Source organism: Haemaphysalis longicornis, unplaced genomic scaffold, assembly GCF_048455015.1.
Source record: "Haemaphysalis longicornis isolate Haplotype H1 unplaced genomic scaffold, Haemaphysalis longicornis Haplotype H1 scaffold_8, whole genome shotgun sequence".
Taxonomy (NCBI): Eukaryota; Metazoa; Arthropoda; class Arachnida; order Ixodida; family Ixodidae; genus Haemaphysalis; species Haemaphysalis longicornis.
In genome coordinates, this window is record NW_027526445.1 from 151970646 (window position 1) to 151987921 (window position 17276).

The window sequence follows — 17276 nt, forward strand, 5'->3', positions numbered from 1 at the left end:
ACGCCAATCGGCCAGTGTTGTCTGCCCCACCATTCTTACTGCTATAAAATGAATATGCATTATTTAACAAAGCTAGCTCGTTTGACACGCTTGTAAGCTCTGCCTAATTTGCGTTTGCTTTTGTTGGCCTGTGCCAATCGCAGAGCTGGCGTATATGACATCATAGGTTCTGTTGCGGGAAATGAGCTAGTGGGTCGCATGGCCATTCCCTTTTTTCCTAATTACATAGCTTATTTGAGCGAAGTTTATGTTAAAAGTGGTGTCAATATGATTCTAACGAGGCAATCTTTTGAATAAACCAAACTTGTGTTTTAAGTGCCTTAAGTGCCCCATTTTGCTAAAAAGTTTTGTTCAGTCAAGAAGATGGCCACCGCCTTAACAAAATACACGTGTGTGCTGATAGGCTTTTATATCCTGTGTCTCCACAGTGGCAACCCAATGCGCTACTGTAGCACTGCCTATCCCTGCACGTTGCCCAGCAGTACAACAAAAGTTGTTTCTTTCTTCATTGCCACATGCCCACTTGGGGGATTTTCCGGGAATTGGGAGCTTTGAGGGGTCAATGCGTCCGCTTAACAAAATGCACACAAAGTATAAATTGGAAATGTAGAAATAGTAAAGTAATGCGTGACACCTGAATGCAAGGGCACGCGAGCACAACAGGTGCATATGTGCCGCGCGTAACTAATTTTAGGGAAACTGTGCTTGTGCCAGTCTGCTTGCTGAAAAAATTTATGCCACGAACAAAAACGAAAGCAAAGAAGGATGTGTAAATATGACGCAGCAGTGCAGAGGAGGTTAATAAGTATCACCAGGCCTTCGAAGCACGTTAGCAGATTTTCAAGAATTTTCTTTTTTGTGGCTCACATCTGCCTTATTTGCTGGCAGTGCATGCAAACATGATCTTCATTTCATCCTGTCACTGTGCCTGCATTGTGGCGAGGCTATTGTGGAAAATTAGAATGAAAGAAGCTGTTTCTTAGCTCTGGACCAACTGTGGCAGAACTCTGATAGTTTTGCTAAGATCTTTTCTTTGTGTTCCATCATCCAGCAAACAGCCTGAGTGAACTTGGCTTTCTCAGCATAAATATAGGTCCTGTGCCATATTTTGTAGAAGCAGAAGGAGCATAACCAGTTCAATGGTTGGAACAGTTCCGATCTACAAGACATTTAGTTTGCTGAGAAGTTGACTACAGACTCAAGTTTTTTTTGTTATTGTGCAGTAATACGGCCACTTTTTTTGTCAGTTGTTGAACTTTTTGTCTCGTTTACTTGTTGTCTTAAGGGCTGACCACCTTGCCTTTGCTTTGTACCTGACGGGGCCAAGGGCTTGGCAAGCTGTCTAGTACAGCTTTTTTCCTTGGCCCTGCCACTTTATATGCAAATATTTGTATATATACATAAATACAAGTGGAAATAAAGAATTTATTAATTCATTCATTCAGTTAGAGTGAAGATATCACATTTGAAGAATAAATATACATTGTGTAATGGCCAGCTAGCTGTGCATTTGCTGCAAATTCCATCTGCTAGTGTTATGTAGGCAGGCAAAATTAGCAACTGTGTGTGCTGTGCAATTTTTGCTTGCACATTCAGTTGCACGCAATATTGGTTAAACTGGGATACAGATATGTGCGCTTCAGAAAAACGAAGATGAAACTGTTCAAAGGGGGACCCTGCTCTTGAAACAACTTCTTTTATTTTTAAGCAAACTCTGTGAAACTTGCCAGTCTTGCTGCTTTTCTCGCACAGATTTCAAATATTCCATTATTTTTTCAGTTGGTCAATTAGTTCCCTAGATAATTAGAGATAATTAGTCATTTTTGGAGGATCACTAAACGAAACAGTGCTGGTCACAAAACGTTAATCTCTATATTTTCCAATACTAAGAGCCCTGGTGAATGCAATAAGAAAAGCGGTTTTTCGATGCATCGCTTGGAACTACTTTTACAGCTCATTAAATTTTCGTGGCACCAGAGGCACGCTACCATTTTGAATGCCCATTTAACACATCAACGTTTAATGAGCTGTAAAATTAGTTCCAAGTGGTGCATCAAAAAACCGCTTTTCTTATTGCATTCACCGTGGCTTGTAGTATTGGAAAATATAGAGGTTACAGTTTTGTGACCAACAAAAATGACCAATTATCTCTAATTATCTTGGGAACTAATTGAATGCCTCAAAAAATAATGACGTATTTCAAATCAGTGGAGAAAAAGATGCAAGTTTGACCAGTATTACAGAGGTAACTTCAAAATTAAAAAGAACTTAGCAGTGTCTCTCCTTAACAAGGTGCAAATTGTACGGTTGAGTTTTTCAGGTTTTGAAGAAGTTCTCAGTGGTGCACCTTAATTTTAACAAACCGATCACCAGCAGATTTACCAAATTTAAACTTTTCTTCCCCCTCCAATTACTTGAGATTGCTCGCAACCAAGAATGAAACGTGACAGTTGCATTTGAACTAGAACTGTCTCGACACAAAACAAAGGCAACATCACCACATACAAAGGCAAAAACCAAAAAAGTTGATTAAAATTATTGCACAATTTAGTAATACCAAAAAAAAGACAAACATTCGTAGTGTAAAACATGTTTTAATTCACAAAAAACACGCTTGTTGCAAGCACCACCTTGAAAAATGCAGTGAACATATCAACAACATTTTAACACCTTACTCTTGCTTGGTCACATGCAAGGCTTTATATAATGGAAGCAGTAAAAAAAAAAAAAAAAAAGGTAAGTACCAACCTGCGAGTTGACTTGTCGCAAGCACAGCGATATACAAGGATTATACTTTTGTTTTGTTAACGAGTTCTTAACTGAACACTCCTTGTGCTGTAATTGAAAACTAGTTTGTGCTAATACTAGTAACCGTAGATTAATGGCACAAAACAGCAGGCAAGTCTGCTCTGCCTAAGTTGCATTATGTGCACTAGACTTAAAAAGAAAAAAAGAAAAAGCGACACTTAATAAGGAACAATTGTGAGGAACTATATTGTTTTTGGGAAAATAAGAGACAGTGCATCTTAAACTAGACAAACGCGTCTTGCACCAGGACACTTTGCTGCACTGAAACGCGGTACAAAAACCTTGACTAGAAAGCAGTCCTGTCGGCGGCATCGAAAGGAATGCTAGGCGGTCACTAACAATGCCCAAGGTACACAAGTTGTGAATGGTCCCCTAAACACAGAGTCGAAAAATGGAATACGGTGCGTACGATACACAAATGCATGACCTCCCCTTGCACTGGGGATCAAAAAGGTGATCGGTGTAAGAAAAATACGGGCGCGCTACAGAGCACCAAAGTTTCAGTATCTCGACGCTTCCAGAGTTGTGTTCGTACTGAAGGCGACGCGAATATGCCGCCAAGCGCGGCATACGTATCTACGGGTTTACCAACTGGCCTACTAAGAACATCCCTTCCGTTGCGGGAAACGACGTAAAAAAAGGGTGGTCTTCTCCTCTTTTGTGCGAAGGCTAGCCTGCGGAAAACTTTGAGAGAAAAAGCTACTTTTTCTTGCATTCTGTATGCACTAAGGCTTGGCAGGTATCAGTGCTAGTGGAATCTTACTGCATCACTTTATGAAAGCTATGCTGACAACTGCTCTAGTGATGTGGGCAGCTTGTAGGAATTTCGCTGCTGACCAACGGCGAATGGTCGGAGAAGGAATTTTCGAAGACTTAGTGCAAGGCAGTGACGTCTGAAGGGTCGCGCTAAGACGTGCTGAAGAGTAACTGAGCGTCGCTGAAAGAGTTCGAGCCAAAATAATTCGCAGCAGTGAGCAATTTCGTTCAAAAGAAGAAGAAAAAAAGCTAACACTACTGCGTGCATCGCACCATTTGACACATTGATGTTTGAATAGGGAAGAAGAATATAAAAAAAGAAATGGCTGTGCCAGAAAGAAACCTCATTGAGGCAGGGTGTTCCCGACATCAATGCGCACATAAGCGCGTCGATCAAGGCACGTCGAAAGTGTCCATTCGTTGCAGACGATACCGACGGCGGCCGGTTTTTCCTCGCCCCCCACAAAACAGTCTTCACAACAAGGAGCGACGAGGGAACAAACAGGTCAGTCTCTACCGTCTCGTATCTGAACCCCGACGAAGCACTGAACACCACGACGACACAAAGCACGCTTGGTGACGGTCGTCGATGCACAGCTGGCGATGCGCTCATCGCACCGAATTCCCTTGGCCGGTTTGACGTAACGATTTGCAAAACGAGATTCAGAGAGGCAGAGAGATCAGATCATGCCGAAGCCCTCGGTGCCTTCGTTGATCGAAAGCCTCAGAGCCCGCTCAAACTGCTCGTAGGAGTCGTAGTCTGGAAGGCAGAGTTGGTTGAAACTGCAAAACACAGCAAAGGAAAATCCATCAGACATCAGAAGGAAGGCAATGCTGCAGATGATAGTGAACGATGCATGACATGTCAAATATGAGCGTGTTTCAAACCTGGCACAGCACGGTGATTTGGCAACTATGCAATGCTCAGGGTAACCCTTGCCAGGTACCAAAAAAAGCCCCTTTCATCACTGGTTAATATTTGCCCATGTAGGATTACAATCTCATTCTACTAGTTAATGAATTCAGGAACATAGTGAGCAAAAGCATAGAATTTCTTTTTGATGGGAATGTGTTGCTAGTGTTGATGCAAGTATGCGAAAGAGATCTGTGACTATGAGAGAACCATAGGTACCGTGCAATTCAATGTTACTGTTGGCACTGTTGGCAACAGCCTTGCGACTTTGCAAATTAGGTCTCTTTTTATTTCAAAAACTGTACCGGAACGTTAGGTCGCTAACCATACTCTTCCCAGAGATATGCTTTTTCAAGCAACTTCAGGTCAAGAAATAAATCACGTGCTTTCAAAGGAATAAATATCGGGTGCCGCACGTCCACCATACGCCGCCAGATTTTTGCCATACACAAAATATGATGTGTGGCAGAACAAGTCATGCTCTCAAAGTATTACCTCCCAACAGGGAATCTTGACAGTCGCGTGTCGTCACTCCTGTCAACTCCACAGAAGAAGCTGCTACGTCTGCACTCTCTCGATTGTGTTTGTGTACCGTGCTCGTTGCTCCCAGTGAATGAATAAGAAAGTAACTTCATTTCCGCAAGAAACCCCTAGCCCAGATCCCCACCAAAGTAAGCATGCCTTCCTTTGGGGTTCAGTGTGTGCAACTGGTAAGGGTGGTCAGGGCTGTCCACCCCGGATAGGTCACCACCCACCAGGTGTGTGCGGTGGGCAGGCTGCCGAAAGTGGGTGCAGCGCTGAGGTGGAAGCGGGGGTTGAGCTCGGCGAATCCCCCGGGCGGCAGCTGGGAGCAGCCGGTGGTGAACTGCAGCAGCCGCGCCATCTCCTCCTCCGTGAAGTTGGACACGGCCGTCCAGAACCAGTCCAGCACCTGGTCGTCGCCACGGAAACGGAAATGTGGCACAGCACATGATGATGATGATTGCTATTGGTTTCCTCTTTGAAGCGGGGTGATGACATGTCATCTTACCAAAAAGTACTAATATAACCATGTTTTACATAAACTCTTGGTTTAGTACTAGCGCTGCTTAGTATTAGTAATACTAGCAATACTATTAGTGATACTATTAGTAATAATAGCGCTGCTTAGTATGCTCAAAACAAAGGCAGGCTTTCCTGAGATGCCTAGATGCGAAGACTTTGGTCTGTCTGTCACTTGATTCAACTGACCAGGCAAAAGCACATACAGGCAAGACCTGTCCTAGCTTATTAGGACCACTGGCATGGTTCCTATGGGCATCTGTCATTCAGTGCAAAGATGACCTTGGGGGCATATTCGAGGAAAAATATTAAGTACATGACCAGGAGAGTATTCGCACTATTTTAATTACTAGTAATACACGGATCAGTTTTCACGATAGAAAATGAAAAAAAAAAAAAAAAGGCGTTGAAGAGAGGCGATATATAGAAGCAAATACAGTAGAACCCAGATTATACGACTTTCTCGGGACCAAAAGCGTCATATACTGCGGACATTGTAAAATCCGAACAACAATTATGGCGCCTATAAAGACAGTTGTGCACGGCGGAATTGCAAGAAACTTCAGAGTAAACTACAAACTAATGCTTTGCAGGGCTAGGGGGACCCAAATAAGTCGAGGTAAATGGGAAAAGAATAATGCAGTGCAGGTGCCAATCACACTGCATAAAACAAACCTACCACAACCCACTGCCGTGATTCCCGATAGCCAGTACGAATCACGGCACGCACGATCACGACAAACCCACGTGGCAACCTAAGCCCGTCAGTGTAACCACATTGGCGATTCACTGCAGGGAGGGATAGATGAACCCCTGCACGCTGCCCCCGCGACCGCTGTGCAACAAAGCGATTTCGCAAAGGAGCAAATGACTGCTGGAGGGGACAGATTAAAAGGGGAGACGGAGAAGAAAGCTAGGAGGAGAGAACCGAATGAGTGGGCTCAAGGTCTGCAGAACAGGCCAGCAGCACTTTCATTTCACCCACTGGTCGGTCACGCGCTTTGCGTAAGTTGTTGGATAATGTGGGTGAGGCATGAAATCGCGTTGGATAACTGAAGTTTTTAATGCATTAATCTGCGGGCACTTTGCCGGGACTCAACTAGTGCGTCATAAAACCCGGGTAGTCGTCAAACCCAGGGACGTATAGCCGGGCTTCCACTGTACTAGAACAAGATGTCGGCTTGTGCTGTGCCAAGCACAAAAGAAACACCAGGTTCCAAGAGATGCAACACAAGCTGTGTGAACTTTGAAAAATTGAACTGAATTGAGCACACCCCCCACTGCATTCGTTGTGGGAGGAGTAAGACGGGAAGGGAACAGTGTGACAGGGGGGACGCGGGAGAGAAAAGAGGCATTTATACGGGCAGGGGTGGCAGAACACTATCGTATTTCGACAGCATTTGCAGCCAGGTGAGCAGATACACAAACCAATTTTTTAAATCTTTTGCTTCACTTCATTTCTTGTCAAGACCCACTTTTGGTATTGCCTGCACACCCTTCTCCCTGGGGAACCACAAGTACCGATTGAGCATCTTTTTCACAGAATCGGAACGTATCGCAATACAACCTAGCACTATTGGTGAAACTGGTCTCCTGACGTTAAAATCTAAAACATCTCGCTGTAGCTGTCCCATAATCCTTTGTTTCTTCTCTACTAGAGCAGAGCAGTTCTATTATGAGTTACTAATCAAAAGTACATGAATCAAGGCCCATAACTGCTACATATGGTAACATGCTGCAGGGTTTTTTGAGTTGATGAATCTATAAAGCTGTAATTGCGAGAAAAATTGGTGAGTGGTTTATTTCAGCACGTGCACATGCTTCTCGCATAGGCACGCCACAATATCGGAGGGATGATTGCTACTCAATAATTTGGAATTGCTGATAAAATTCCTCTTTACAGGTATACAATGACATCAAATTATTTACCATTTCTCCACATCAAAACAGCATTATCGCATCAAAACAGCATCACCGCTGCCAGACGTCACAAACAGCCACAATGATATCAAAATGCGACAAACAGAACAGTTGCAGAAAATGTTCAGGGTGCAGTTCTGCGTCCTGGTCACTGACGCTCAACAAATGCAAGCACACTGGAATTAACATTTTACAACAAAAAAAAAATCTAGCCAGAGGTCACATTTTAAGCAATACCCATAGCATGGCATTCTTTTCAGGAGTTGCTTCACACCCCTACTAGTACTTGTGCACTCAAGGCCGGCTTTGGTTATTCTCAAACAGATCTCTCATACCTGTTTCAACAGAATGCTATTGAATGCAGTGAAAGATGGGAGAAACTCTCGTCTTATCCCATAGCAGGTTCACTTTAGTGAAATGCCTGAATGAAGCAAAGGGTGTGCATCAGTTGCATGACATCTGCACAACTTGCGCAAACTTAATTAAAGGGGCCATGAAAAGAACATCTACGCAACTTTTTTAATCGAAAAAAAGAAAATGCCTCTCGTGACTAACTCGACCCAATTCCAGTCTTGAAAGACAGTTACTTTTTTAAGGGGGGACGTGGCTTTCAAAATCAACTTTTTTATTTCTTTGTGGATTTTGATGAAAATTGGCACAGCAACTGGAAATGCTTCTGTGATAACACCATAAAAATTTGAAGTTAATATTTTGATAACTTTTTAATGTATGAAATTTTCTTTCTGTTCCGCTTGTACCGAGCTTGAGCGGCTTATAAAACACGATAGAAAACTTGTTCGAAGTGCTTTGCATTCCCAAATCAATGGACGAGGTCGTGACAGTTTTAGAATTTTTTTTTTACAACACAATGTTTTTTTAGTTTTCATTTTTTTAGAGGTTAATGTGCAACAGGCATGTCAACTGTGAACGATTATTAGAATAAAAAAATCACAAAAAACAAATCTGGAAAACTAAAAGTGTCACGACCTGAACAGTTCATCAAGGAATGTAATGCAAGAAACGGAATCAAAATAGACCCAGCGGCCACGAAGAAATCCCTGGGACAAGCGACACAGGTGGCAAAAAAAACTGTTTTGAGAAAACGGCTTCCGAAGTTGCAACATAGGTTTCACATATCAAAAGTCGTCACGGTTGTAGCCTTTCCTGTCCTTTTGAACATGGGGCTTCTGGAAGGCCTTGCCTTGAAATTGGAGTGCCTTTTCAGCCTTTCTCTTTCCAGAAAACATCATTTTCAGCTCCTCCGTGAAGAGTACATACCCCCCTTTGCAAACCAAACGGAGGGGAGATGGGTTTCAATGGGCTTTCAATGCAAAGTAGGTTAGTTGGTTGGCTGTATCGCACTGGACAACCTCCTTTTGCAGTGTTGTCACCTTGGAAATTTTTTAACTTAAATTTGAACATTTTTGGCTTTTTTTTTATGTTTGATCTTGCCTGGCACCATTTCTGAGCAACCGAAGCAACTTAGTACTCATAGTGCAGGTGTTCATTGCCAAAAGTTTGCATACCACAAGGTTGAAAATGAGCTACTTTGAAGCTTGGTAGAGTATTCTGCATAACTCCCAACTTCAATGCAAGAGCATATTTTTTTTACTACTTTTGACATTCAAGGCATCCAATATTTCTCGCAGCACAGCCAGTATGCCCTGAGCAATGGTATCAATAATTTCCCTAAAAAAATCACTGTTAAATGCTGCCACAGTAACGTACATTTTTAACGCAGAGAGCATATTTTTATTCCTATATTACTAACTCAAACCTGTTTGCATGAAAATTACAAGTGCACGGGAAACGTTGCGCAAGAAAGGCGATATGGCTCGCGCGCATCGCAGCGCACGCTTACCGCGACATATCGAGCTTTGATTATACCTGATATGGCTGGTCAGGTCGCTTTTAAGATTAAAACTAACGTCGCAGGCATTAATTACAACTACTGGCGTTCAATCGTAACCGGTTGCCCAGTCATGTGATGCTCCAATGCGCGTCGGCTATGCCGTGCGCGCCGCAGCGTTTGACGCGTCGACCGTTTCTTTCTCAAGGCTAGCGAGCCCACAGTCAAAACACAGCAATAACTAAGCGTGTAAACATCGCAAATCCGACTAAAAGTTCACTTCACGAACCGCTATCGCAAGCGCGCACACCGCGTCACCCTCCGGGGTCTGGCGACGGTAGAGTCACGCGCACCACGAAGCGTTCGATGACCTCCTCCTTTCAAGCCACACAACTTCCCGTAATCTGGCTCGTTATCTCCGGCATTCCCACCGCGATAACGTCCGTGTTGAATACCATAGATTGAACAGAAACTCGGCCGAGCGAAGCGGCGAAAATGAACTCAAACCGCTCGCTACGCAGCTCAGGCGGCCGCCATCTTGCGTTGCGCCCGTGACACCCAGTCAGGAGGGCGTTGTTCTGCGCACCGACCGGAGGACCAATAGCGCTTCAGCATCTATTTCTAGCTTCGTTTGTGCGTCGTTTCTTTTCTGCCGTTTGTGCGTTTGTGAATGAACGAAGATAAAAGAGACGAGCGGAACCGGAAAGACGATCGCTCGGCCGATCTAACCATATCAAAATGGCCGCGCCCGGTGGCACCGTTGCGGAGATAGAGCGCTCCAAAAATTGCCGTTTTTTCGCCCTTTTGCGCTGATAGTTTGTCACCGCGCCTGACAAAAGTATTTTTTTATGCCACTTTGCGACGCTTTTCAGCCTAAAAACTTTGCACACGCATAGATTAGGAAACATAGAAGCCGAATATGTGGGTTTCAAAAAAACGATGTTTTGGTCATTTTTCCGAAGTTGCAAGCCGCGTCCCCCCGAGGGGTTGGGGGGAACAATTTCAGATATTGAGAAACTTTCACATTTCTTGCTAAACGTCAGTAGTGACATACAAGAGGAAAAACGAAAGTGCTCTCAAAACACTATTCGCAGGAGCAATTTTGGAGAAACCCAGACCAAAATGACCGTCACGAGTCTCCCGGGTACCTGTGCTTGAGTGCCCATAAATGCAACCAAATGTGCAGAGAGGTGACAAGTGGGGGTGCATCAACAGAGCTACTACATTGACGAAACTTGTGGGGGGACAATTGTGTGACCAACACAGGGTCTCTACCAGGGCAGCAAAGTGGCGCAGGATGCGTGCATGCAGATGCGGTAGCAGATCTCACCTTCCTGAACTCGATGGAGAAGCCGCTGACGGAGTGGTTGGCCTTGAAGTCAGCTATGCTGAACTGGCCCGTGCCACACATCAGAAGCTACACGGAGGAGACGGATAACCACGAGTCAATGACACGGGGGCGTGCAAATAGTGGAAATAGTAGTCCTGTTTTGCACCTAAAATGTGACAAGGGCATTTAATAATAACACAGTAAAGGTTCATTCATTCAAACTTCAGTAATTCAAATTCATGAGTAATTTTTACTGTACGATTTGTTGTGGCCAGGCTTCATAGAAGTCTATGTATAATGAACCCTGCTAATTCGACCCAGAGTAGGTTCCCGAATGGATAATTTAAACTACAAGCCACTGCACTCGGGGCTTGGCACCTGAAACATGGCCAGAGAAACGCACCCGCTGCCCACACGAGGTTGCGTCGCCTCTGGGTAGGGGGAAGAACACAGAGACAAGGTAAAGTCGGGTAAAACAAAATTGAGACCCCCATGGCATACATTTTGGAAGACGTCTCACTATGTCGATGTGGACACAAGTGCAGTGGCGTGAGGTGCGCTGACAAATGATCAGGAGATCACTTCTACGGTCAGAAGTGCAGAACCTGTCGCTGCCAGTGATGACAAGGAGGAGGAAGATGAAGCATCAGTGTGGCCGTTTGCTTGCAAGTCCCAACCGGAAGGAATACCGCTGTCCTCTTGTTGAGTTTTGAAGAAAGTGAAGAGGAAGCCTTCAGCTGCACTCACTCGTTAAAGAAAAAAGCACTGCCTGCGGCCTTCAAGAATAAAAGGCAGACTGCAATGATGTACATTTTGAAGCATCAAAGTGTTGATGCATTCTACTGCTTCCCAATGGCAGTGTATACTGTTGCTGTTCACTCCCATTATTTCAAACTTTCATTAATTCAAACTGAGATGGTGTCCCCTTGCAGTTTGAATTAACGAGCTTTTACTGTATATGTACTGTGAGCACTGCCTTGCAATCAATTCCTGCACTGGCCAATCTCAGCATAACCTGCACCAGCCAGGAACGGTCTCAGCATACGAACGTCGTCTTCATTCTTGCATCACCCACAATCACCATCTTGACCCATGGACGCGTGCAATCATCATCATCGTTTTTGCTGGGCTCACATTGAAGTCGATAGTGCTGTTGACCCTCAATAAACGGTTTGCCATGATGCCCCCTGGTCCAGATCTCTCAATACACACACCCCAGCAGACATGCATGAGGGGTGGGTGCACAAAGAGGAAAGGAAGTACCTCGAGCTCGTTCTCGTCGAAGATGCAGAGCAGGTTCTCGGGGATGAGCTCGTTCAGGCCCTTGAGGAAGTACTCCACCTCCTCACGCACACTCGTGGCCAGCCGGTACTGCGCTAGGGCGTCCAGGTACTGCAGCTTGTTCTGGTTCGTCACTCGGATCTTCGAGCCGCCCGGTATCAGCTCCGTCGTCTGAAAGGGGTGGTGGTGTATGAGAAAAATGCACCTTGCATTTCACAGATGTGTAACCAGCACTGGGAAAAAGCTATGGGTCACACTTATTTGAAAGAGTGTGTGCAAAAGAAAAGCCAATGAAGCACTGCAATCAATCTCAATAACTGCATCGTTCCATGATATTTCAAGTGAACGTGAGTGTCTGTCACTCGGTGCTGAATCATGATCATCACCATTCTGTTATGGAATGAGTAAGCTGAAGGGGTAAAAAGGTTGGCTTTCACTGCTTCCTGCCAACTCAGCATGGCATGGCAGATACAACAGCCTCTAATGTGTGCGGCATTCCCTCTTTGCCACCATGACATATGCTGCACACGTAGCGGGCCTCCTCTTTTTTCACCCACCTTATAATTTTCCTAGTATTTTCACCAAAAGTCCACAGTCTCTGCCGCTGTCCCTTCCATGTGCGCAGAGATGTGTCATTTCAGTGAAAAAAACTACCCAAATTAAGCAGAAAATAGAATTGTCCATAATAGAAACACACACCCGTAAGTGGTTTTGCAAGATGCTGAGGGTATGAGAGAAAACCTAGCACATGTAGGCCCTGCAACAAACAGGTGTACGTTAATTCTTGGTTTTTTTATTTCCCAAAGCAGCTTTGAGCAGTTCCCGGGCGTCCCAAAGTTTCCCCGTGCCATAGAAATTCTATGGGCAAATAAAATATGGAGAATATGGAGATGCTTGGATGTGTACAAAACTGCAGTGTACACAGGCTTCTAATTAACATCGGCTCAATTTGAACGTTATTTGTGCAATATCTTTGAGCCGGAAAGAAGTTTCCTGCTGGTACGATGGCATCAGTGAGGAATCAAGAATTATTACTTGTTGGCAGTGCTTCCATAAGGTCGCACCAGCCCCCAGCACGCCTAGCATGGACCAATAACTTGAGGGACTGCAGCCAGTCAAATGCACTTCCTGTATTCATAGCACGTTGAGAAACACGCATTCCACACAGCCAAATACTTGTTCCACTGCTTCGACGTCTTGTCCTTATCAATCAATTTTAATTTTTGTACCGTTTCCTTTTATAGATATGGTAAATCTGACTGCCTAAGTCTTTTTTCCTTTTGTAGCTATGCTTCCCATGAGCTCTGCACGTCTAAGTAAAAATATTTGTACTAAAAATTATTCGATTCAATTTGCAGTCAGTTTTTACTACTTACATTGGATTCGCGGTCCCAAATTTCATATTGGCACACTTCTACTAATAAAAGTTCAGAAAAATATGCATTCGATTTGCAGTCCCAAATTCGATGTTAGCCCACCTCTATTAACAATCGTAAGCATAAGTTCAGAAACGGGTGCAGTCCACGCATCATCGCGGCGGTCACCTTGAGCAGCTGGCCCGAGCTGGTGTACTCCTCCTCGCAGAAGTACAGCTCCATGTCGTCCATGTCGTTCTCCAGGATGTACTTGATCTTGGTCACGTACAGGTCGGGGTCGTCCTGCTCAAAGTACTGCGTGGTGGGCGGAAGAGAGGACGTCGTCACTTCCGCATCGCTGCCACAAGAGTGCACAGCACAGGCTCACTCGACACCTCGCTGACACCTCAGCTACGACAGGCCAACACGCCAAAACTTTACGCCTGAAATTTTTGTTTCAACTGGCGGCCTAAAAATACCTTCTAAGAAATTTATTACTCCATCTGTTACCAGGTTGACAAGAACAAAACACGACGAACGTCTTATAGAGCACAGGTTCCACAATGAATCCTTTTATTTTCCATGTGTGATAAGGGAACGGAATTGTCTTCCGAATGAAATTGTAACCAGTCCATCCCTTGATAATTTCACTTCTAAATTGTCTACTAACTTTTTGTTGAACTGTCCTTCTTGATATGTGTTCTGTACTCCCTATTGCTGAAACTTTCATGCGTTACTATGTGTAATGCATAATCGTTACTATCCTTCGAATTGCTACATGTTTGTGCGTGTAGTCTATTTGGCTGATATGAACGTTGTTTTTACCTAGATCCTTGTTTCTGCTTTTGTGAGCTGCACAAAAAGAGCACTCCAGAGTTGAGACTAGCAGTACCAATAAATAAATAAAATAAATAAATTGTCGCCTGGCAAGACCGACATCTGTGACAGCTAGGAACGATGCTGGGGGGGGGTCTCCCTCCTTTTTAAGTGACGCTGCCCACCTTGTAGTGGACCCGGAGGCCGATGAGCTGTGCCAGGAAGGAGCGGGAGAAGCGGGCCCTGACCAGCTGCCGGTAGCCGCTGCCCAGCGACGACTCGTACAGGCACTTGCTCACGATGCGGCCCGCATACTCGTAGTGCTTCAGCTTCAGGTGTGAGGGGCGGCGAGGGTTCGGGTGCACCTGGGGATGGGGAGGAAGGCACGCGGGTGGGGAACGATTTTCAACTTTGGTCCCCAATGCTTAGATCTGGAAAGGACATTGAACTTTATGTTGCACGGAAAAAAGAAGGGGAAAAAAAAAAAGGAGCCTAAAAGCTCCTTGTCATGTGGAAGCATGATGCCGAATTCCTGTGTCCGCAATGCACTGATCTACTATACAGCGATTTCTAGAAGAATTCACTCTACTTCAGCAAGTGAAGTTTTGGCAAAAACATTGCAATAACAAAACCCCCATGCACTACTCAGAGATATTAATTACCCATCTGGTCCAATAAACAGGGTGCTTTCTTTTTTTTTCTCCACCTGTCACCGTTCTCATCTCGACATGTTGACATCCTCTCCCACTTATACTAACCGGCAGCAAGTCGCCACCCTCCTCGTCACCTGGTAACCTTCTCAAGGCTTGTGGGAGTCGCAACAATTTAGTGTCACGACAACTAGTGTGACCATGAATAGCTAGTGTGGATACCCGCAGGGCCCCACATTTCGCGACCATAAAATCTGACAGCTAGCCTAAGAACATCTCACACTAAAATACCAACTCTGCAGATTGCACAGAAGGACGCAGTGAACTCTTCTCCCGTGACTGCGTCATGCATATGCATTGCGCAATGCATGACTGCTTTGAATTTGGCCCACAAACTTCATTAGCCAGGATTCTGGACACAAACCTTGGATGGTTATTCAGGAATTATGTACAGAGACAGCAGGTGCCAATCACAAGCAGTGAATCTATAAGTTAGGCAGTAGGGGTGATAACATCCAGCCCCCATTTTTAACAAGCACTGCTAATGTCTATAGCGTGTGCACCCCCCCCCACCCCCTTTCTGGCGATGTCATAAGGTATCCCCAAATTCTGCCCCCTCTAAGACGTCAGTTTTGTTAGTGTTGGCCTGCCAATAAAGTTAACACCTGGCGAAATCTAAAATTACACACACAGCAGCTAAGAGAAAAGAATGTATCCAGCTGTGAGTCACAAGACACGATCTACCAATGGAAGGATTGAAGACTGTAGTCTATTGAAGAAAGTCGTTGTTCGTATCGGCCACTTGATGTTCAAGCTCTCCCTTTAGAAAGAAACTAGGGCGAGTGTCTAGCCCCTCTTACCAATCCCTGCTTGTCGTTTTTGAAGCGGTGGAACAGCTGGTTCTCGGGGTCAAAGAGTGCTGAGCAGAGCACCTCAAACCACTCCCGACGGAGTCCGCCCCAGTCCAGGCCTTGCGGAGGAGGAGGAGAGGGGAAACGCGGAAACAAGGGGGAGGGGGGATAAAAAATAAAAATGACATCACAGACAAGCTGTCATAATGTCACGGCTCACACACCTGGCCACAGGAAAGAACAAAGCTGACATCTGCATGTTTGTAACATCTGCACACCTCACGGCCTGTTTAATGCCAGTTTTTTATGTGTGTGTTATTACGGTTAAGTGCAGTATAATTTGATTCACACACTCATCTAGCCTCCTTCCTCGCATTGCCGGATTTGGCAAACTAAAGTGACACAAAATGCACGCTATGGCACTGGTGGACTAAACTCGCACAGGATTGCGCAAACCCTAAAAAAGACAATGCGAAGATCTTTCAGCAAGTTTTTGAGATAAGATTAAACTACACGTTAGTAACCTAAAATCTTTGGTGGCATGTGTTTCAGGCCGCAAACCCTGACAGCACAGCATAAAAAGAGCAGTTCTGACAGTCTTAATATTTTCCGAACAATTTGTGAACTGGCTTCCACGCAATTTTGTGGAAAATTTAGATGCTGCCAGTATGCCTACATCGACAGATTAGGCAATCTTGCTAAATAACGAAAAAATTTAACGGCCCCTGTGCACACGTAGATGTTCAACAAGTGCTTACCTTGTTCCCCCATGAATGTGATCTCGAAGCTCTTGCACCAGTCGCTCGTGCTAAGGTTCTTGGTGGCCTTCATGGACTGCAACGGAGAGTTTTCACTGCTCCAGGTCTCCGGAGTGCGCATCGCAAAGAACGGAGTGAAAATAAAGTCGACGAAACAAACTCACAGACTCCAGAATCTTGTCTCGAGACACCTTCAGCTGCAGCTTGTCGTGGTAGTGCTTCTGGTGCAGCTTCCGCACTTCGTAGTGGAAGAACTCGAGCTTGTCTTTGAAGGTCTCCGAGCCGCCTGTTATTTTTCAAAAGATGCACAAGAACCCGTCAATGAATGCAAGCAGTGGGCAAGCACAAATTACACAGGAAAAACAATACGATTCACCCAGAAAACAGCTTCTATACAGACTGCCGCAGCTGCTCGTGATGATATACCGTATTTACTCGCATAATCCTCGCACTTTTTTTTCGGAAAAATCAATGCTAAGTTAGGGGTGCGAGAATTATGCGGGGAAAAAAAATCCGGTGCACAGTGTTGCCAATCTGCCTCCTGCCAATCACGCTAAATGCAGCGGTCGTTTTTTGTATATGTAAGCTCAGTGTTGCCAACAGCAGCTTTTTTTTTTTTTTTTATTTACACCGTAAGCAGTCTCTCGTCGATCAGCGATCATGAAATTGCTGCCTTTGCTTTCTGGCGCGCGCCCTATCTCGTAGTCGTCATGTGCGTCCCCTACCCCTGCAGTAACGCACATTGAAGTCGGTGACGCCGAAGTGCCTGCCTGCGGCGCGGTTGCCGTGTTCGATCGCGTACTCTATCGCTTTCAATTTGAAAGCGGCACCAAGCACACAACAAAGAGATCAAAAAGTTCTCAAAATGGCAGCGAGCTATCCACCGTTGACGCGAGTGACGGGACCACGACGACGACACGACAGCGGGCTGCGCGAACGCAGTCTAGT

The 17276-nt window shown here is 45.0% G+C and overlaps 1 protein-coding gene across 2 annotated transcripts in view; it reads right to left on the reverse strand.

Annotated features, from left to right (window-relative positions):
* Positions 1-2574: 2574 nt before the first annotated feature.
* Positions 2575-17276, reverse strand: part of LOC144149874 (apoptosis-resistant E3 ubiquitin protein ligase 1) — a 91673-nt gene continuing 76971 nt past the window's right edge. For both annotated transcript variants that reach the window (XM_077681588.1, XM_077681587.1), the window contains exons 12-20: positions 16493-16614; positions 16329-16404; positions 15580-15689; positions 14255-14434; positions 13443-13568; positions 11881-12069; positions 10618-10704; positions 5233-5408; positions 2575-4347 (exon numbers count right to left, since the gene is read on the reverse strand). In XM_077681588.1, coding sequence (XP_077537714.1) covers positions 4245-4347; positions 5233-5408; positions 10618-10704; positions 11881-12069; positions 13443-13568; positions 14255-14434; positions 15580-15689; positions 16329-16404; positions 16493-16614 — 1169 coding nt within the window. In that variant the 3' untranslated portion in view covers positions 2575-4244. The remainder of the gene's footprint in view (positions 4348-5232; positions 5409-10617; positions 10705-11880; positions 12070-13442; positions 13569-14254; positions 14435-15579; positions 15690-16328; positions 16405-16492; positions 16615-17276) is intronic.